Here is a 20,321-nt window from a genome sequence, read left to right on the forward strand (position 1 = left end):
GCCAGGTTGCCGGGGCGGGCGCAGGCCGCTCCCCGCGCGCGCTCGCCCCGCGCGCTGCCCGGGCTCGCGGCCCGCTGCGCGCGCGCTGCCGACACGCGCACGGGCACGTTGTGCACGCGCGTTGCTCACAGCCCCCGTGCACCCCCGCGTGCACACCCCCTCCCCGTGCACACACCCCCCCGTGCACACCCCCGTACATACATCCCCCGTACACACCCCCTCCCCGTGCACACACCCCCCCGTGCACACACCCCCATACATATACCCCCCCGTACCCCCCCGTCCCCGTGCACACCCCACCCCGTGTACACACACACACCCCGTGCACACCCCCCTGTGCACACACCCCCCGTGCACACACCACCCCTGTGCACACACCCCCATACATACACCCCCCCCGTACACACCCCGTCCCCGTGCACACACTGTCCCCGTGCACACACACCCCCTCCCCGTGCACACACCCCCCCGTGCACACCCCCCTGTGCACACACACCCCCCGTGCACACAACCCCCGTGCACACCCCCTGTCCACACACCCCCCGTGCACACACACACACCCCCCCTGTGCACACACCCCCCGTGCACACACCCCCCCGTGCACACACCCCCCCCGTGCACACACACCCGTGCACACACACCCCCCCGTGCACACACACCCCCCGTGCACACCCCCCCGTGCACACACTCCACACACACACACCCTCCCCCCCGTGCCCGGCGGCTACAGGCCCCGGGGGGCCCCCACGGCCGGGCAGGCACAGGGCCCACGGCTGCAGGCAGCGGGCCGGGCCGGGGTGGCGGGTCCCCAGCGTGGGGGTGGGCCGGGATGGGGCCGCGGCCCCTCAGCCCTGGGGGGCTGGAGCCGAACCGGGCACGGCTGGGACACGGGGCGGAGGGGGGTACCGTGGGTCGGGGGGTGGGTGAGGACACGGCTGGGGTCAGCGTTCAGCAGGTGCCGGCCCCTGGGCTGGACTCTGCCCACGGCAGCCGGGGGCACCCGTGGGGCCGTGCCTGGTGCCGCCGCAGGGTGCTGGGGGGCCCCCCGCTCCCCCCCAGGCACAGGGTGCGGGTCAGGGTGCAGGTTGGGGTGCAGGCGCAGGTGTGGTTCGGCAAGTGCTGGGCGGGGGCTCCGGGAGGCCGGTGGGAGCACCGCTGCCTGGGTTAATGTGTCACCCGGCCGTGCCGTGGCGGCGGCGGGAGCGGGAGGGGGACGGTGGCAGGAGCGGAGCGGTGGCACAGGTAAGCGGCCGGGCACGGGACGGGGAGCGGGGCCGAGCCCCCGGGCACCAGCAGCAGCCACGGCCCGGGGTGCCCAGGTGGACGGGACGGGTCACCGCATCCTCGTGCCGTGCCGGGGCGGGGGGGGCTGTGCCGAGGCCCCTCCGGGCTTCTTTGTGCTGGCGGCACAACCTTTGCACGGGGCAGGGAGCGCCCGGGCATGGTGCCCACGGGAGCCCACACCCACCTCGCCGTGGGGCCGTGGCCGGGGGCAGACCCAGCCTGGGGCTGGGGCCCCCACCCGGGGACCCCTCCTGCCTGCACCGGGGCCCTGCCCACGCTGCCCCCGGAGCTGCCGGGGCCAAGGATTTGGGGTACGGCGGGGGCCGAGTGCCCGGCACCGCGGGATCCTGGGTGTCCCTGACCATGCCGTGCCCAGCTGGGCTGTGCCGTGCCGTGCCCAACCGTGCCGTGCCGTGCCGTGCCCACCTGTGCCGTGCTGTGCCGGGCAGTGCAGAGCCAAGGCCCGCAGCACCGTGCTGAGCCCGGCCGTGTCGTGTGGGGCTGTGCCCCCATGCCCCAGGGAGCATCTCCCCTCTGTGCCCTGGGAGACGTGGGCTGGCTCTGGGGCCGGGGGCTGGGGCCGTGGCAGGGCGCTGCCGTGCCGCTCGCTGCCCGCCTGCCCGCACCCCCAGGGCGCCGGGAGCTGTCGCGGTGGCACGGGGATGGACAAGCAGCTGCGGGAGCTGCGGCTGCAGGAGGAGAGGACCTTCCTGCGGAGCGTGGCACGGGAAGAGGCCGTGGAGCAGCCCCCCGGCCGGCGGGACAGCCGGGCACCGGCCATTGTCCCCGAGCCCCTCTCCAGCGACGCCGCCCTCTGCGTGCCCAACAGCCCCAAGTCACACAGGTAGCCGCTGGGGCAGGGGGCCGCGGGGCCGGGGTTGGGGGGGTCTGTCGCTGCCCTGCCTGTGTCCCGGCACCCCCAGGGACCTCAGCCTGATCGCGGAGGCGGTGGGACGCAGCGAGTTCCTGCGGCGCCTGGGCGAGGGCTGCCCCGAGGCGCTGGCCCAGAGCTTCGCCCCCGTCTGGCACGGCCCCGGGGACACCGTGCTGGCCGAGGGCGCCGAGGGCACCGCCATGTACATCGTGGCAGGTGAGAGCGTGGCGCCGGCACACGCGGGGGTCATGCGGCCTGGGTCACGCGTGTGCAGGTGTGCTGCAGGCGTGCACACGCCCGTGCCCGCGCGCCGGTGTGCATTGGGGGTGAGATCGTCTGCCGCGTCTGCCACATGCCTGCGCGTGTCGGGCTGCCTCACACGCGTGTGCCTGTCTGTGCCTGTGCACACCCGCGTGTGCGTGTGCTGCCTGTGCACCCGCTGCGGGGGGTGCACCACCCGTGTGCACGTGCGAGGCCGCCTGCTGCAGGGCAGTCCCATCTGCGCATGCGTGTGTGCATGTGCATGCACGTGCATGTGTGTGCATGTGCACACGTGTGCGTGATGCCGCCCGCCGCGGGCCGTGTCTCCCTGCAGAGGGGCAGCTCAACGTGAGCCAGCGGGGCCGGCAGCTCCGCACGCTGGGGCCGGGTGACGTGTTCGGGGAGCTGGCCATCCTCTACCACTGCAAGCGCACCGCCACCGTGCGGGGTAAGGGCAGCCCCCTGCCCCACGGGCCCCGTGTCACACCACCCCCCTCCCCCAGCCCCCCAGCCCCCCCGCTGACACCCCTCTGCCGCAGCGCTCGGCCCCGTGCGCCTCTGGGCCATCGACAGGCAGCGGTACCGTGCCATTGCCACCAGCAACGCCAAGCAGAGACGAGCCGAGATCCTGGGCTCCCTGCGGACGTGAGTGGGGCTTGGAACCCACCGGCAACGCCCCGCGGCACCTGCCGCCCCCGGGCCCCACACCCTGACCCCCTTGGGGGGGGGGATGCCGGCCCCTCTTGCAGCCCTGGCCGCAGAGTCCCCTCCCAGTCCCAGCCTTGTCCTCATCATCATCCCCATTCCCATCTCATCCGCATCCCTGCTCCCATCCCTGTCCTCGTCCTCATCCCCATGCCCATTCCCGTACCCGTCTGATCCCCATCCTCGTCTCATCCCCATCCCAATCCCTGTTCCTATCTGATCCCCATTCCCATGCCCATCTCGTCTCCGTTCCCATGCCCAGACCCACCTCCACCATATCCCCATCCCCGTCCCACCCCTGTCTCCATCCCCACTCCCAATCCCTGCCCTCATCCCCATCCCCGTCCCGGTCCCCGTCCCCTCCCCAGCCCCGTGCCTCTCCATCCCCTTCCCCAGCCCTGCCCTGCCTGCCGGCTGTGCTGGGCTCCGGGCTGCAGGAGCCCAGGCAGGGTACAGGCAGGGCAGGGTGCAGGCAGGGTGCAGGCAGGGTGCGGGCAGGGTGCAGGCAGGGTGCAGGCAGGGTGCGGGCAGGGTACAGGCAGGGTGCAGGCAGGGTGCGGGCAGGGCCAGGCAGGGTGCGGGCAGGGTACAGGCAGGGTGCGGGCAGGGTGCAGGCAGGGGGCAGGCAGGGGGCAGGCAGGGTACAGGCAGGGTGTGGGCAGGGTGCGGGCAGGGGGCAGGCAGGGTATGGACAGGGTGTGGGCAGGGGGCAGGCAGGGTGCAGGCAGGGTGCAGGCAGGGTATGGGCAGGGTGCAGGCAGGGCCCAGGAAGGACACGGTACAGGCAGAGTACAGGCAGGGTGCAGGCAGGGTGCGGGCAGGGTACAGGCAGAGTACAGGCAGGGTGCGGGCAGGGCCCAGGCAGGGTGCGGGCAGGGTACAGGCAGGGTGCAGGCAGGGTGCAGGCAGGTACAGGCAGGGTGTGGGCAGGGTGCGGGCAGGGTGCGGGCAGGGTACGGGCAGGGTGCAGGCAGGGTACGGGCAGGTGGCAGGCAGGGTGCAGGCAGGGTGCAGGCAGGGTGCGGGCCGGGTGCGGGCAGGGTGCGGGAGCCCAGCCGGCCCCTCTCGCCCGCAGGGTGCACTGGCTGCGGGACCTCTCCGACAGCCACCTCTCCAAGCTGCTGGACGCCATGGAGGAGGTGGGTGGATGCCCGAGAAGGGTCCGTCCCTCCCCGGTCCCCCCCCCGCGCGGGCCCCGGGGGCCCCGGGACACGTCCCCATGGGGCCGCAGCCCGTGGGGGGTCGGGGGCGCAGCGCACTGGGATGTGCCTGGGATGGCGGGTCTGGGACCAACTGGGGGGGGGGGGGGCGCTGCCCGCCTGCCCCCCCTGCCCACCCCACCCCTCCTCACAGTGCACCTTTGCGCCCGGCCACGTCATTATCCACGAAGGGGGCGAGGGGGAAAACTTCTACATCATCCTGAAGGGAGAGGTGGGTGCGACACCCTGCTCCCCACCGCACCGGGGGCCCCCCCGCCACCCCCCAACCCCCTGGCGAGGGTCAGGGCCGTGCCTTGCGCCCCCCACCCCGACCCCTGTCCCCGCGTCCCGGCGCTGCAGGTGCGGGTGAGCCGGCGGGTGGATGGGCAAGAGAAGCTGATCCGCATCCTGGGCGCCGGCGAGCACTTCGGGGAGATCTCCCTGCTGCAGTGGGTGCCTGGGCTGCCCCCCACACACCCCCCCCCCCGCACCCCCCCCCCCCCCCCGCCCTGGCAGCACCTGCGGTGCCAGCCCGGGCTTGCTGCATGGCTCCAGGGTCGCCGGGCTGGCCCTGTGGTCACTGGTGACACCCCCCCCCCCCGCGGTGACACCCCCCCCTTGCAGTGACACCCCCCTGCGTGCAGTGACACCCCCCCCCCGCAGTGACACCCCCCTTGCAGTGGCACCCCCTCCTTACAGTGACACCCCCCCCGCGGTGACACCCCCCCCTGCAGTGACACACCCCCCCCGCAGTGACACCCCCCCTCTGCGGTGACACCCCCCCCCCTTGCAGTGACACCCCCCCTGTGTGCAGTGACACCCCCCCGCGGTGACACCCCCCCTTACAGTGACACCCCCCACGGTGACACCCCCCCCTGCAGTGACACCCCCCCCTGCAGTGACACCCCCTCCTTGCAGTGACACCCCCCCCTGCGGTGACACCCCCCCCTGCAGTGACACCCCCCCTTGCAGTGACACCCCCCTGTGTGCAGTGACACCCCCCCCTTGCAGTGACACCCCCCCCCTGCGTGCAGTGACACCCCCCCCCCTGCAGTGACACCCCCCTCTGCGGTGACACCCCCCCTGCATGCAGTGACACCCCCCCCGCGGTGACACCCCCCCCCTTGCAGTGACACCCCCCCCTTGCAGTGACACCCTCCCCGCTGCCTGCAGCACCCCCAGGGCATCCCCTGGTGCATCCCTGGTGCACCAGGACGGGGCACGTGCCAGCTCACCTGCACCAGCTCCCTGTGCACACCTGGCTCTTGCACACCCCCACGCACTGCCCCCCCCCCCTCTTTGGCCCCCCCCCCCCGCCCCGTCTCTCCCCCCACCGTGACCCCCAGCCTCTGCGCAGGAACACCCGCCAGACGGCGTCGTGCCAGGCCCAGGGACACGTCACCTGCATCACCGTGGCCAAGGAGTGGGTGTCCCTGTGCCCCCCCCCCCGCCCCCCCAGCCTGTCCCTGCAGGGGCACGGCCAGGACCCCCGCCGCCCCGCTGAGCCCTCCTCTGCCCCACAGAGACTTCCTTGAGATCAGCCCCTTCTGTCCCCGGCAGCTCTCGGAGCCGTGAGTGCCCCCGGCGCCCCTGGGACCCCCAATCCCTCAGAGGACCCCAGGGCAGCACTCGGCTCCACGGGGAGCCCCTGGCCCCGGGGGAGACCCCCGGCATGGGGGGGCCCCGCTCCGGCCGGGCAGCTCCGGTCCTGCTGGTTGGGGGGGGGGGGGGGGGGCAGGGGGGTGGTCATGGCCTGGGGGGGGGGGGTCTGGGGTGAGGGGACCCGGGGTGATGGGTGCAGGGCGGTCGGGGCAATGGTCTCGGCAGGGAGCCGGTGGCCGGTGCCAGGAGGGCCTGGCCGGGCCGAGGGCTGTGGCGTGGCCCCAGGCGGGTCCTGGTGCCGTCCCGCTCCCACCGGGACCCGCGGCACTGCTCGCTCCGGCCTGGCCCCACACGAGGTGTCCCCCCACCGTGGACCGCCCGGCCAAGGTGGCTCCTTCCTGGCCCCACACATGAGTCTGGGTCCCCGCTGCCCCCCCCCCCCCCCCCCCCCGCACCCTGTGCTTGTCCTTGGGGGGGGCCGTGGGGCCGTGGGGAGGGGACCGTGGGGAGGGGACTGTGCGGGTGCACGGGGCTGAGCGGGCGCTGGCCCCACTGCCCCCACACCCACGGCTCCTTCCCACCCCAGAAACGCGTCTGAGACAGAGGCGCCGGCCCCGGAGGATCCTGGGCGGTCAGTGAGGGATGGGGTGGGGGGGTGGGGTGGGGTGGGGTGGGATGGGGACGGGGATGGGGGTGGGGCTGGGGTGGGGTGGGATGGGATGGGATGGGATGGGGAGGGGGATGAGAATGGGAGGGGGTGGGGTGGGGATGGGGTGGGGTGGGGTGGGGTGGGGATGGGATGGGGTGGGGTGGGATGGGATGGGGACGGGGATGGGGATGGGTGGGGATGGGGGTGGGGATGGGGATGGGATGGGGGTGGGGATGGGGTGGGGATGGGGATGGGATGGGGTGGGGATGGGGATGGGGATGGGGATAGGGATGGGGGTGGGGATTCGGACAGGGACAGGCAGGGGGACGGGACGGGGCCATCCTGCCCTGGGACGGGGCTCCCTGGCCTCAGCGCATGGACAGGGGTGGGCAGCAGAGGGGGGCAGACAGCAGCAAGTCAGCAAAGGCTGAGCCCTGTGCTGGGGTTCCCCAGGGCCTGGCTGGGTGACACAGGGTCCCTGGGGTCGCTCTGGGTGCTGCCGTGTCCCCATGGCCCAGCCTGATGGCACCGGGGTCCCCAGGGTCCATCCTGCTGCTGGGGGGTCCCCAAGGTCTGACCCAGCGCCGTCCCTGGGGAGCAGCAGGGGGTTCTGGGCCCCGGCAGGGTTGGGGGTCGGCAGCCCCATGGTGCCGGGCAGGTGCTGCAGGGCCATGGTCCGCACCCGCAGGGTCTGGGGGTCCCCGAGACTGCGGCAGCCCCCGGTGCCGGTGCGGCTGGAGGACCTGGCGGCCGTGCACTACGAGGAGGGTCAGAAGCAGGGCCAGCGCGTCGTCCTGGGCACCGGCGGCTTTGGCAGGGTCGAGCTGGTGAGAGCCGGACCCTGCCCACCCCCGGCTCCTGGCACCCAGCCCTGTCCTGCTGCGGCCGGCAGCGCCCGTCCCGGTGCCCACGGCCGCCCACGCCTAGGTGCGGTGCCGGGAGCGGCTCTTCGCGCTGAAGCGGATCCGCAAGGACTGGGTGGAGCGGACGCAGCAGCAGGAGCACGTGCGGACCGAGCGGCGGGTGCTGGCACGCAGCCACAGCCCCTTCATCGTGGGGTGAGGGCAGGGGCTGTGGGATGGGAGCGGGGGGGGGGGGGGGGGCAGCGGGGTGGCAGTGCAGGGGTCGGGGCAGTGCGGCCGCTGGCCGTGCCGAGGTCCTGCCGACCCCTCTCTGCCGGCAGGTTTTTCGGCACCTTCCGGGACGGACAGTACGTCTACCTGCTGCTGGAGTTCTGCCAGGGCGGTGAGCTGTGGACCAAGCTGCGCGAGATGTATGGAGCCGGAGCGAGCGCGGGGCCGGGATGGCAGTGCCGTGCCGTGCCGTGCCATGCCACACCATGCCATGCCACACCACGCCATGCAACCGCCGGTCCCTGCCGTGCAGACGCTGCTTCAAGGAGCCGCTGGCTGTGTTCTGCTGCGCCTGTGTGGTGGAGGGCCTCGAGTACCTGCACGGCCACGGCATCATCTACCGCGACCTGAAGCCCGAGAACCTCATGCTGGACCAGCGCGGCTACGTCAAGCTGGTACCGGGGTGGGCGTCCCGGCAGCACCAGCACTGCCGCAGCGGTGCCCGGGGAGGGGGCGGCAGGGGCTGGGGGGCGGGGGGCTGCGCTGGCTGACGGCGCCGGCGCCCGCAGGTCGACTTTGGCTTTGCCAAGGAGCTGGGGCGGGGGGAGAAGGACTTCTGGATGCTGGGCATCCTCGCCTTCGAGCTGCTGGTGGGCAGGTGAGCGCGCGCCCCCGGGGCCGGCCGAGCCCCCCCCCGCGGCAAGGCCCCACCTGCCCGTACCCCGCAGGCCCCCCTTCCACAGTGCCGACCCCCAGCAGATCTACAGCCGCATCCTGGACGGCATCTTCTCCTTCCCCGCCTTCCTCAGCGAGGCCGCCTGCTCCCTCATCGGCAAGCTCTGCAGGTGCTCGGGACACCCGGGGGGGGGTCCTGCAAGGGGATGGGGGGGGGGCACGGGGGGTGCTGGGTGCAGTGGGGGTGCCCCGGGCAGGGTCCTCCAGGCACCTTGGGAGGCGCTTGGGTGCCCCGGGTGCATCACTGCATCCCGGTGTGCGGGGGGGGGGGGTGGGTGGGGTGTCCCCCCGGGTACATCATTGCACCCCGCTGTGCAGGGGGGTGCCCCAGGTGCGTGGGGGGTGCCCCCCCCCCCAGCCCCTGCCCCACGCCATCCCCTTGCAGGCGCCGTCCGGGGCAGCGCCTGGGGAACACGGCCAGCGGCATCCGCGGCATCAAGAAGCACAGGTGAGGGGGGGCTGGGTGGGGGCCCCGCGCCCCCCCCCCCCTCAGCCCCTCCTGCATCAGGCCCCCCCCCCACCAGGTGGTTCGGGGCTCTGAAGTGGAGGAAGCTCTCGCTGCAGCAGCTGGAGGCACCCACCCTGCAGCTCATCAAGGAGGTGAGGTGGGGGCTCAGGGGGCTCGTGCGGGCACTGCCAGGGGGCAGGAGGGGCCGGCTCTGACCCCGTCCCCCCCAGGGACCCCCCTACGTCAACTTCAAGCGTTTCTCGGTTGACTGGACGCCAGCGGAGGATAAGTTCTCGGGCTGGGACGAGGATTTCTGACCGCAGTGGGACTCCCTGGCCGGGCCGGCTGCGTCGCCTCCCCACCGCACCCCTGGGCCGGCGCGATGCCGGGGGCTGCCCTGTGGCCTTGCACTCTCCCGGGGTGGGGGGGCTGCCCCAGGGCAATAAATCATGGGGCTGCAGCCGGGCGTAGGAAGGAGCCGGAGCCGTGGGTACAAAACCCGGTGCCGTGTCTTTATTTCGTGGGGGTCAGTGGGGGGCCGGGGGCGGCAGGGCGGCATGGGGGGGCCGGGACGGGTGGTGTGGGACGGGGGCGTGTGGTGACAGGGGAGCGAGGGGTGGGGGGTGCTGATAAATAACGGGGCGGGTGGGGGGGGTCCCGCCAGGGCATGGGGACCCCCCGGCCCGGCTGTGCCCCCGGCTGGCCGGCAGCCCCGTGCCGGGGCGGAGTGCGGGGGTCCAGTGGCTCTAGGGCTCCTCGGCATCGTAGAGCAGGGCCCCACTGAAGACGGTGAGGGGCTCGTCGGGCGCGTGGGCCAGGCGCCCCGAGACCAGGTCCACGCAGAGCGTCTCGCCGGCTGCCAGCGGCAGCAGGAGGCTGAAGATGCCGAGCGCCCCGGGGCTGGGCTGCAGCGCCGCCACCGGCTCCTTCTCCAGCCCCTCGGGCTGGAAACCGGCCGAGTCCAGGCGGGCGATGCCCTGGTTGGAGCGCGACAGCACGGCCTCCAGCTTCTCCCCCTTGTGCCCCGTCAGCACCGCGCTCACCAGGTACCGCCCGCTCACCGGCGCTGTGAAGGTGCCTGTGGTGGTGGGCGATGGGCGTCAGTGCCGGCGGCCGCCGGGTCCCCAGGGTCCCTGGGACAGGCTCTGCACCCCCAGGCTCCCCCACTGCACTCCCAGGACAGGCACGGTACCCCCCCTGAGGACCCCCCATCCCATGGCCTTCATTGCACCCCAGGATCATGCTTCACCCATGGCCGTGCAGCCCCCAGCACCCCCACCGCAGCCCCCATCCCGCCCCGCAGCCCCATCCCGCCCCATGCGTGGCCGTGCCGCGCGGGCGCTCACCCGTCTCGGGGTCGTAGGCGCCGCCATCGTTGAGCAGGACCTGGTCGAAGGGGACGGTGCCCGGCTCCGTGCGCTGCGTGCTCAGGGCGGCCGAGAAGGCGATGCGGGGCACGGAGCCCGGCTCCCCCACCTCGCCTGGGCACCGCGTCAGGACGGGGCACCCCGGCCCGGCACACCCTGCCCCCCCCCCCCCATATCTGCCCCTTCGCTGTGTCCGTGCCCCCCCCGCCCCCCTGCCCACGTCCCCCACCGTGCCCCCAGCCCCTCTGCCCCCAGCTGTGCCCGTCACCCCAGGCTGCCCTGCCCAATGCCTTGTGCTCCCCCCACCCCCCACCCCCCGCTCCCCTCGACCCAGCCCAGACACCCCCCAGCTGCCATTGCAGCCCCCACAGGCCCCCACCCCAAGCCCCCTTGTCCCCCAAACTCCGGCCCCCCAGGCCCCCACCCCAAACTCCCCACCCCAAGCCCCCCAGCCCTACCTCTCTCTCCAGGCAGCCCTAGGAAGGAAAGGGAGGAGGGGGCTGCAGGGCCGGCACGGGGCAGGACCCCCGGGGCACAGGGTCCGGCCATGCCAGCGTTGCCCCACTGCGGAGGACGGGGCATGGGGGGCTGTCCTTACCGGGGGGGGCCCATGGGGCCTCTTTTCCATCCTTGCCGGGGGGCCCGGCGGGGCCGGGGGGGCCCCATCTCACCCACGGGGCCGGCGGGTCCGGGGGGTCCGGGGGGTCCTGAAGGGAGGATGGGGTTAGAGCCGCCCCGGCCCCACACCCCTTCCCCTCACCCCACAGCCCCCACGCTCCTGCACCTTCTGTCCCCACATCCCCATGGCTTGTGTCCCCATGTCCCCATGTCTTGCATCCCCATGACCCCACACCCCACAGCCCCACGTCCCCATGGCTTGTGTCCCCACGTCCCCATGGCTTGTCTCCCCATGGCTTGCATCCCCATGACCCCACACCCCACAGCCCCACGTCCCCATGGCTTGTGTCCCCACGTCCCCATGGCTTGCATCCCCATGACCCCACACCCCACAGCCCCACGTCCCCATGGCTTGTGTCCCCACGTCCCCATGCACCGCAGCCCCACAGCCTGCAGCCTCTTGTGGTCCCGCGTCCCCGCAGCCCAACACCCCCCTGCCCCCACAGCCGTGCCCCCACGTCCCCGTGCCGCCCCTGCTTCGCCCTCCGGTGACACCGTGTCCCCATTGCTCAAAGCCCCGTGTCCCCACGCCTCCGCCATTGTCCCCGCAGCCCTGTGCCCCCCAGCCCCCTGCCCCCCCCCCCCCCCGGTGATGCCTCGTGTCCCCGCGCCCCCCCCCGCGCCCCCGCGCCCCGTCCCCCGCGCACCGGCGAGGTCCCTCTGGGTCAGGCGGAGCAGCTCCCCGCGCAGGTGCTGCAGGCTGGCGTTGAGGGCGCCGAGCCGGCGCGGGAGCTGGGCCTGCAGCGCCTTCTCCAGCAGCGCGGCCTGGGTGCGGGCCGTGCCGTTCAGCTCCCGCACCGCGCCCCACAGCCCCGCCACGTGCCGGCCCAGCCCTTCGCGGACGCCCCGCAGCCCGCCCGCCACGGCCTCCAGCTGCTCGCAGACGCCCTCCAGCTTGGCCAGCCGCGGCTCCAGGCCGGCCGGGCAGGCCCCGGCCCGCGCCAGCTCCCGCGCCAGCCCCTCCAGCCGCTCCTCGCTCTCGGCCTGCCGCGCCGCCGCCGCCGCCGCCGCCTGGTCCAGCTCGGCCACGATGCGGTCGGTGATGGAGCCCAGCTGGCGCTGCCGGGCGTCCTGCTGGTCCAGAGCGTCCTGCAGCCCCTGCACCGTGGCGTTCAGCCCGCCGAGGGAGAGCAGCGCCGCCGCCAGCTCGCCCCGCAGCGCCCGCAGCTCCGAGGGCGAGGTGCCCCCGAAGACGCCGAAACCCTCCAGCGGCGGCTCCGGCTCCGGCTCCGGCTCCGGCTCCAGCTCCGGCACGGTGGGGCTGGGCTGGGGCAGGCGGCAGGCGGCAGTGCAGGCGTCCACCTCGGCCCACAGCCGCTCCAGCTCCTGGGGCGGCAGCGGGGCGCAGGGCTGGGGGCAGGGGCCGCCGCTCGGCCTCCCCAGCTCGGCCTCCAGCCGCCCCGTCCGGTTGCGGAGCTGGGCCAGCTCCTCCACCAGGGACCCCCCCGCCTCCAGCCGCCCCAGCCGCCCTGCCAGCCGCCCCAGCGCCTCCCCCTGCGCCCCCAGCAGCTCCCGCAGCTCCCCCCGCTCCGCCCGCAGCCCCCGCAGGGTCCCGGCCAGCCCGTCCCCGCCGGCCCCCAGCGCCCGGAGCTGCTCCTCGGTGTCCTGCAGCCGCCGCTCCAGCTGCCGGAGGAGGGGGCTGAGCTGCCCGTCCTGCCCGTCCCGGCTGCCCGCCGTCGGCTCTGGGGGTGCCGGGCAGGGCTGGCCGCAGCGGGCCAGCAGCCCCTCCAGCTCAGCCAGGCGGGCGCCGCGCTGCGCCCCGCTCGCCGCCAGCCCCTCCACCGCCCGGCTCAGGTTGGCCAAGCGTCCCGGCAGCCCGCTCTGCCGCCCCTCCGGCTCAGGGGGCCACGGGCCGGCCCGCGAGGCGTTCAGCCGCCCCTCCAGCTCCGCCAGCCGCCGGGCCAGCACCGGCCCCTGCCCGCCCGGCACCGCCGCCACCGCTGCTGCCGTGGGCAGCCCTTCCAGGCGCCGCTCCAGCTCGGCCAGGCGCCGCTCCAGCTCGTCCGGCGGGGGTGGCGGGGCGGCGGCGGGAGCCAGGCGGCTGCTCAGGCTGATGATGTGCCGCTGCACCGTCTCCACCGCCTCCCGGTTGCGCTGGTCCACCGAGCCCACCAGCTTCTCCAGCGCCCGCATGCGCTCCCGGTCCTCCGCCGCCTGCCGCCGTAGCCCCTCGGTGCCGGCCGCGCAGGCGGCGCAGGTCTCCTGCAGCCGTCGCTCCAGCTCGTGCAGCGCCGTGGCTGCCCCTGGGCCTCCCGCCGGCGGCGGCGGGCCCTCCCGGCTGCTCTCCTGGTGGCGCAGGCGGCCCTCCAGCTCCTCCAGCCGCTGCTGGATGTGGCTCAGCACCTCCCGCACCTCGGCGGGGGCGGCTGCGTCGGCCGGCTGCTCGCCCTCGGGGACGCCGTCCGCCGCCCGGCGCGGGTGCTCCGGCGGTGGCTCCTGCCCGGCCCGCAGCTCCTCCACCTGCTCACTCAGCCGCCGCACCTGCTCCTCCAGCTGCTGCACCTTCTCCGCATCCCCGCCGCCTGCCGCCGCACCGCGTCGTCAGGGTCACGGCTGCGCCAGGGCTGCCCCACCTGTGCGTCCCCCCACCCCCCGGCCCCCCGGCACTACCTTCGCCCCCCAGGCCACTGAGGGGGTTGCCGAAGCCAGAGAGCGTGGGGCGGCCGGGCCGGGGCCGGGGGCGGCCAGTGGGCAGGGGGGACGCCGGCGCCGGCCCCTCGGTGCAGTCCTCGCCCGAGTATCCCTGGCAGCAGCGCCAGGCCAGCTCCGACACCGTCCTCTGGGCCACCTTGTAGCGGGGCCGCAGGAAGCTGCGGTACCTGCGGGCAGAGGAGACCCTGCCGCAGCGGGGGGGGAGGGCGGGACGGGAGACCCCGGCGCGGGCAGATGAGGCAGGGCGCTGGGTGGGGGTCCCGGGCGTGGGGAGCGGGGCTGGTCCTGGGGCAGCAGGGGTGGGGGGGTGGGGGGAGAGCCCTGCCTGCAAACAGCCCCCTGCCTGCACCGAGCTCCCTGCCCGCGCTCAGTCCCCGGCTCCTGCCGGCACCCCGCTGCCTGCCGGGTCCCTGCTCTCGGGTCGCACCGAGCGCCGCCAGCCCCGCGTGTGCCGAGGCGTCGGGCGGCGGCTCGGGGCTGGGCAGCCGGCAGCAAAACCAAACACGGGCCGCGGTCTGGCCCCGGCGGCGCGGCCGGGCCCCCGCCTGCACCCAGCCTCTTGGTCAACCGCCGGCAGCCGGGGGGGCTGGCATCACCCCGCGCTGCCGGCCCCACCGCCGAGCCGCCAGCCTGGAGACCTGCCCCGGGTATGGGGCATGCCGGGAGTCCCGGCATGCGCCTTGCGGGGGGCTGCCGGCTGGCTGGGGGCCGGTCACCCACCCAGCACCGCTCGAGGCTGCCCGGCTCTTGCGAAAAAGTAAACACGACCTCGGGGTGGATAAACACCAGCGGCGGTGGCGGGGGGGGCGGTGGGGCCGCGGCCAGACCCGGCTGTGCTCCGAGTCCCCCCCCCCCAGCCCCTGGAGCCCCCCAGCCCCGTCCCCACTCACGCCAGGACGCGGGGGCACTGGAGCTGCCCCCAGCCGCAGGGCTGGTAATCCGGCTTCACGAAGCTCTCGACGCCGTCCTCCACCACGCAGCTCACACTGCGCGTCACCACGTAGGCACACCAGTTCCTGCGGGAAGGGGTCAGGGCGCCCACCCAGCACACACCGGGCATCGGCCCGGCACGCACCGCGCATCATCCCGACACGCACCGGGCATCGTCCCGGCACGCAGCCGGGTACCCTCCTGGCACGCACCGGGCATCCCCCGGCACTCACTCAGCATCCCGCCCCCACCCCCAGGCATCCCCCGGCGCACCCCCGCGCTCGCCCTGCCGGCCCCACCGGTAGCAGCCGTCATGGCCCAGCGCTGTGGGGTTAATGGGCCGGATGCTGCCGCATGCCAGAGCCCTTTCATCCCGGCTCTGCCCGGCAGCCCGTAGCACGGGGGCCCTTTGCCAAGCCCTGGCAGGGGCCGGTGGCACCGCAGGGGTGGCCGCAGCCCCCGGCCATGGGGCAGCCCCTGGGGAGCCCTGCGGGGATGGAGGCTCTGCCTGTGGGGTTCGGGGCAGCCGGGCAGGGTTTGGGGTGCCAGGCACCCCGTCACGCCGTGCTGTTGGGCCCGCACTGCCTGCCCTGGGGACGGGCGCCCCATGTCCTGCCCCATCGCTGCCCTGTGTGTCCCTGGTCCCCTCTGCACTGGTGGGGCAGGGGCAGCTGGGGCAGCCACCCACTGGGGGGGCTCAGCCACCCCACGGCCACTGCGCCCCCCCAACCAGGAGTCTGCAAGTGGGGGTCACCCCCCCCAAAACAGAGCGGATGGCGGGGGCAGGGGGACAGCGTCCCTGCGGGGGCACTGCTCCCCCCACCCCAGCCACATTGGGGATGGACCCCGTCCCCACCGCGCAGGACCCTGGCCCAGCCCCGCAGGCTGCGGGGACCCCGTCCCCACGGCGCGGGACCCCGGCCCAGCCCCGCAGGCTGCAGGGACCCCGTCCCCATGGCGCGGGACCCCGGCCCAGCCCCGCAGGCTGCAGGGACCCCGGCGCAGCCTTATATGGTCCGAGCCCGGAGCCCGGAGCCCGGAGCCCAGCCCCGTAGCCAGCGCTCCCAGCCCTACACAGAGCATCCCCCCCCCGGGCAGCCCCATTAGGGATCGGCCCCCCTGGGCCCCCCGGACCCCCGTGGCGGGAGCTGGGCTGCACCGTGGTGGGGGCCCGCGGAGCCGCAGCCGGTTCCCGTCAGCCCGGCTGGTTCCCCTCAGGCCCCGGCTGGATTCCAGCTCCTCCCCGGGGGCCGCCGGGAATTCCTGCGCAGACCGACGGCCCCCCCCTCGCCTCCATCGTTCCCTTCCCTTCCCTTCCCTTCCCTTCCCTTCCCTTCCCTTCCCTTCCCTTCCCTTCCCTTCCCTTCCCGGCCCCCCTGTGCCCCCTCAGCCACACACCCGCGGGACCCTGGGACCCCCGGGCTGCCCTGGGGTCCCACCGCCCAGGACCGGGGATGTCCACATCCCAGGGATGGGATGGCATGGGACAAGAGCCCTCCCGAAAGGGCAGGGCATGGGGACGGCCCCCTGTGCCCCCCCCCCCCCCCCGAGCACAGGGAGGGGTCACTGTGTCCCCCCCAACCCGTGGGGAGAGCCCGCTGTGCCCCCAAAGCCGCAGGTGAACGCTCAGCCATGTCCGTGCCCCGCCACGGCGCTGTGGGGCTGGGCTGGGGCCTGGGGGTGCCTGACCCACGTCCCCCCTTTCCGGGCAGCCCCACGCCTGCAGCTGGGTCCTGCCACCCTACCCTGGGCTGCCGGGGCTGCCGTGGGGCTGCCGTGGGGCTGGCAGCGGGGCAGGCGCCGGCTGCGGCCGTGCCGGTGCAGCTCCACCCCACACGGCCACGCTGCTGCGGCGCTGATGTGGCCGCGGTTGTGACCCCCAACCCAGCGTGGGGCCACCCCCAGCCCCTGCGCCCCCCCCCCAAGCTCCCCGACCTGCCGGCGCAAGCTGCCCCACGCCAGCCCCGCGGCCCTACGCCACCCCTCCCCAGACCCCGGCATGGCACAGGCGGGGACGGGGACGGGGACGGGGATGGGGACAGGGTGGGTCCGGGCCCCTCGCCCCCTCCCCGTCCCCGACAGCGGTGATGCCGCACTGGGGCGCGCAGCGCGGGCACGGGGATGCTGAGGCAGGACCAGCCCCAGGATCCCCGGCCCCCGGCGCACACGGCTGCCGGCACCCGCCTGCACCGAGCCCAGCACCCACACCCGCCCCGGCGGGGAGCCGGAGCTCGCCGGCCGCCCGCTGCCCCCGCGCTGGGGTCTGCGCCCTGCGCCCGAGCCCCTCCTGCTGCCCTGCCCCACGTGCGCCTCCACGGGCCCCCGGGTCCGGCCCCTCCATGCGCCCCCGTCCCGGCCCCTCGCGGGGCCCCCCCCGTCCCCCACCCTCCACGTGCGCCCACCGCCCGCACCCACAAGGCGCCTGCGCTGGGGACAGCGGGTGAGCGAGGGGTGGGGGCAGCCCCCCATCAGGTCGGGGGGAGCCCCTGGCACCCAGCGTCGTCCCCGGCACCCGGCGCAGCAGCACCCGCCGGGGACAGGACCCGCCGCCCCTCGCCACGCACCCTGAGCTGGATGTGGCACGTGCCGGTGCCCGGCCGGTCCCAGGGGCCCCCTGGCATCGGGGTGGGTGGCTGCACCCTGCTCCCCGCCCCGGCGCTCCCGGCATGGCCCGGCGGTCGTGGCTCCTACCTGTGCCGGCTGGCGGCCCGGGCACCGCTGTGGGCCGTGGCGGGGCCCTGCGGGGCCGTGGCCTGGACGGAGCTGAGCGGGGCGGCCCCCCCGGTGTAGAGGCTGTACCTGGGGGGGAAGTTGGCGGCCAGGGCCTGGGCGGCCAGGAGGCACGGCCAGAGCCAGGGGGCCATGCTGGGCGGGCGGCTCGGCACGGCACGGCTCGGTGCGGCACGGCTCGGCTCGGCACAGCGTGGCTCGGCGTGGCTCGGCGGGCACGGCCCAGCTCAGGAGCGCATGGCGCGTCCCGTCGCGGCTCCGTCCCTCCTGGCTCTGCGCGACTCGGCACGACTCGGCTCGGCACGGCGGCTCTGCCCTCCCCTCGGCCGCGCCTCGGCCAGCCCCTCGCCGCCAGAGCCGCCCCGGCGCTGCCCGCCGATGGGGTCCCCGGGGCCCCCCGCTTCCTGCCCGCCACGGCCCCCTCCCCGGCCCGCGCAGCCCCCGGCGCGTCCCGGCCTCCGCCGGGCACCGCGGCCCCCGCCGGCCCCCGCCCCCGCCGCCTGCACATCTGCTTCTCGTTAGGCCGGGACGCCAGCGAGGACGGGAAGGAGGGACGGGGGAAGCCAGAGAGGCCGGGCAGGGGGCCAGGGCTGCAGGCAGCCAGCGCGGCCGGTGCTACCGCGACGGGTCCCCCCCCCCCGCCCCTGCACTGCCACAGCCCTGCACGGCTGCCTGCGCCTTGCACGGCCACGGCCTCACGTGGCACCCGGCTCCTTGTGCGGCCGCGGCCTCGCACGGCACCTCGTTCCTTGCACGGCCACGACCCAGCACAGCTCCCCGCACCTTGCACGGCCGCGGTCCCCCCCGCGCAGCAGCGCTGGCCCGTGCAGGGTCCCCACCCCCCCCCGGCACGGCCAGGGGCTGCGCTCGTGGTTCCCCAGCTTGGGGCTGCCTGGGCCAGGCCGTGGCCGCCGCGGTCCCCCGGGCCCTGGTGCTGCCGGTGGGGCGGCCCTCGGCACCGGGTGGGGCCGGTGGGGCCGGGGGCGCGGGGCTGTGCCCGGCTCCGGACCAAGCACCCGGCACACGGCACCTGACACTGCCACGTCCCCGTGGCAGCACCGGTGCCCCGTGACGGGTGCTGGTCCAGCGCCGGGTGCAGCCCCGCACCCCCGGCCACGCCCTGACGCCGCCGGCACCGCGCTGGGGACGGGGACGGGGTCACCGGGGCAGGGGGCTTGTGGGAGCGGGGACCCGGCGGGGAGCAGGCGGTGACACCGCGGCCCGGCCCTGGGCCTGCAGCGGCATCACGGCTTCCCCTGACCACGCAGTGATGCAACAGCCTCCCGGTGACATCACACCTTGGCCCCAGCCCCGGGATGACGTCACGGCCTGGCGCAGCAGCGCGGGAACCCGCCGCTGTCGGGGGCTCGTCGAACGCGGGTTAAGCGCAAACAGCTGCCGGCAGCTGGGCGGGGGAGGGGAGGGGGAGAGGCGGGGGCCGGGGGGATGGGGAGGCGGGGGCCGGGGGGGGGCCGGGGGGCTGCGCTCGGGCAGGCAGCCAGCCACGGCCGTCCCCGGGGGGGGGGGGGGGGGAAGGGTGTCACCCCCCCCCGGCTGCGCTCTCGGGGCCGCGGGAGGCTGCGGGGCAGCCCTGGGCCCGTGCCAGGGGCCGGGGCCGGGGTCGCCGGCCAGAGCCGGGGAGGGGGCAGCGGGGCCGGGGCCTCGTCCCCGAGGGGCCCAGCGCCGTCCACAGCGCGGCCGGGGGGGGGGGGGGGGGGCGCAGGGCACGGGGGCTCCCTACGGCGGGGCGGGGGACACGACGACCCCGGGGAGGACTCGCTGCGGGGACCCCCGGGCTGCGGCCTGCCCCGTCCCGGCCCCCGCGGGCCCCGGCGCGGCCCCGTCCCCGCCGCTGAGAGCGGCCCCGGCCGCCGCGGGGCTCTCCCCGCCGCCAGCGGCCCCGCCCCCGGAGCCCCGCCCCCGGCCGCAGCCCCGCCCCCTGCCCGGGGCCTCGAGCCGGGCCGCGGCGTCACCGCCGGTCTGGGGCCAGGAGCTGTGACGTCACTGCAGCCCAGGGCCGGGGTGGCACCGGGCGCGGAGAGCCCCGAGGCGACCGCCTGGCCGGGGCCCGGCAGCCGCCATGTCACGGTGCGGCCGGGGCCGGGCCGCGACGTCACCGCGGAGCCCGAGGCGGGCGCGACACCGGGCCCCCTCGCCACCGCCCCGCCCCGGGCCGCGCTACCGAGGCCCCGCCCCGTTGCCACGGCGCCCCGCCCCTCCCGCCGTGCCCCGCGGCCGGAAGTCGCGCGCGGCGCAGGGAGACGTGGCGGCGGCGGCGGCGGCGGCGGCGGAGCCGGCAGCGCGTGAGCGCGGGGGGGGGGCGCCCCGGGTGGGTCCCGGGGGGGGGGTGTGAGTCCCGCCCCGCTGGGGGTCCCGGCCGAGGGTGGGGGGGGCCCACCGGGGGGGGGGTGGCGGCGGCGGCGGCGGCTCGGGGTCCTGCCCTGGGGGTCCCAGGCGGGAAGGGGACCTTGGGGGGGGGGTGGTGTGTCCCGCCCCGGGGGGTGTCCCGGCCGGGGGGGGGGGGATGATTCGGGGGGGGGCCCACCCGGGGGCGATGGCGGCAGCTCGGGGTCCTGCCCCGGGGGTCCCAGGCGGGAAGGGGACCGGGGGGGGGGTGTGTGGTGGTGCCGGCGGGGGGTGGCAGCGCGTCCCTCCGGCAGGATGATCACGGACGTGCAGCTCGCCATCTTCGCCAACATGCTGGGCGTGTCGCTCTTCCTCCTCGTCGTCCTCTACCACTACGTGGCCGTCAACAACCCCAAGAAGCAGGAGTGAGGCCACCCGGCCCGCGGTGAGACACGGCACCGCCACCGCGCCGGCACCGCCGCCGCTCAACCCTCTCCCTCCCGCAGGGCCGCGCCGCGCCATGCCGCGCCACGCCAGGGTGGCCATGGGGGAGCAGGGCCCGGCCCGGCGCGGCCCGAGCCCCCGGAGCCTGGCGGCGCCGCGCTGAGGCGGGAGGCCCTGCTTCCTCCAAACAAACTTTTAACGGAAACACAATAATACAAGACAAAAAAAATGTGTGGCGTAAAAATATCTCCCGCCCGCCGCCGGCTCCCTCCGCCGGTCCCGCGGGGAGGGGTGGGGCCCTCCCGGGGTGGCAGCCCGCCGTCGCCGGGGAGCGGGCCGCTGCC

At 75.9% G+C, this 20,321-nt stretch overlaps 3 protein-coding genes across 3 annotated transcripts; 2 read left to right on the forward strand and 1 right to left on the reverse strand.

Moving 5' to 3' along the window:
* The first annotated feature begins 1,211 nt into the window (after positions 1 to 1,211).
* LOC143158905 (cGMP-dependent protein kinase 1-like) lies at positions 1,212 to 9,328 on the forward strand. Its single transcript, XM_076335364.1, has 20 exons — positions 1,212 to 1,242; positions 1,917 to 2,128; positions 2,208 to 2,374; positions 2,754 to 2,867; positions 2,959 to 3,064; positions 4,200 to 4,263; positions 4,478 to 4,555; positions 4,684 to 4,772; positions 5,681 to 5,746; positions 5,847 to 5,894; positions 6,512 to 6,556; positions 7,263 to 7,401; positions 7,502 to 7,632; positions 7,758 to 7,847; positions 7,961 to 8,102; positions 8,217 to 8,305; positions 8,376 to 8,492; positions 8,768 to 8,830; positions 8,907 to 8,982; positions 9,061 to 9,328. The coding sequence occupies exons 2-20, from the start codon at positions 1,947 to 1,949 to the stop codon at positions 9,145 to 9,147; spliced, it is 1,893 nt and encodes a 630-aa protein (XP_076191479.1). The 5' UTR covers positions 1,212 to 1,242; positions 1,917 to 1,946; the 3' UTR covers positions 9,148 to 9,328.
* A 206-nt stretch (positions 9,329 to 9,534) lies between these two features.
* EMILIN1 (elastin microfibril interfacer 1) lies at positions 9,535 to 17,420 on the reverse strand. Its single transcript, XM_076335366.1, is given in 9 exon segments — positions 9,535 to 9,908; positions 10,177 to 10,311; positions 10,656 to 10,673; positions 10,796 to 10,859; positions 10,861 to 10,904; positions 11,523 to 13,397; positions 13,486 to 13,694; positions 14,418 to 14,543; positions 17,149 to 17,420. Coding segments are annotated over 9 exon segments (2,976 nt in total). The 5' UTR covers positions 17,322 to 17,420; the 3' UTR covers positions 9,535 to 9,576.
* Positions 17,421 to 19,440: 2,020 nt separating this feature from the next.
* On the forward strand, positions 19,441 to 20,216 carry OST4 (oligosaccharyltransferase complex subunit 4, non-catalytic). Its single transcript, XM_076335367.1, has 2 exons — positions 19,441 to 19,490; positions 19,848 to 20,216. The coding sequence occupies exon 2, from the start codon at positions 19,849 to 19,851 to the stop codon at positions 19,960 to 19,962; it is 114 nt and encodes a 37-aa protein (XP_076191482.1). The 5' UTR covers positions 19,441 to 19,490; position 19,848; the 3' UTR covers positions 19,963 to 20,216.
* Positions 20,217 to 20,321: the final 105 nt, after the last annotated feature.

Source organism: Aptenodytes patagonicus, chromosome 3, assembly GCF_965638725.1.
Source record: "Aptenodytes patagonicus chromosome 3, bAptPat1.pri.cur, whole genome shotgun sequence".
In the NCBI taxonomy this organism is placed as follows: Eukaryota; Metazoa; Chordata; class Aves; order Sphenisciformes; family Spheniscidae; genus Aptenodytes; species Aptenodytes patagonicus.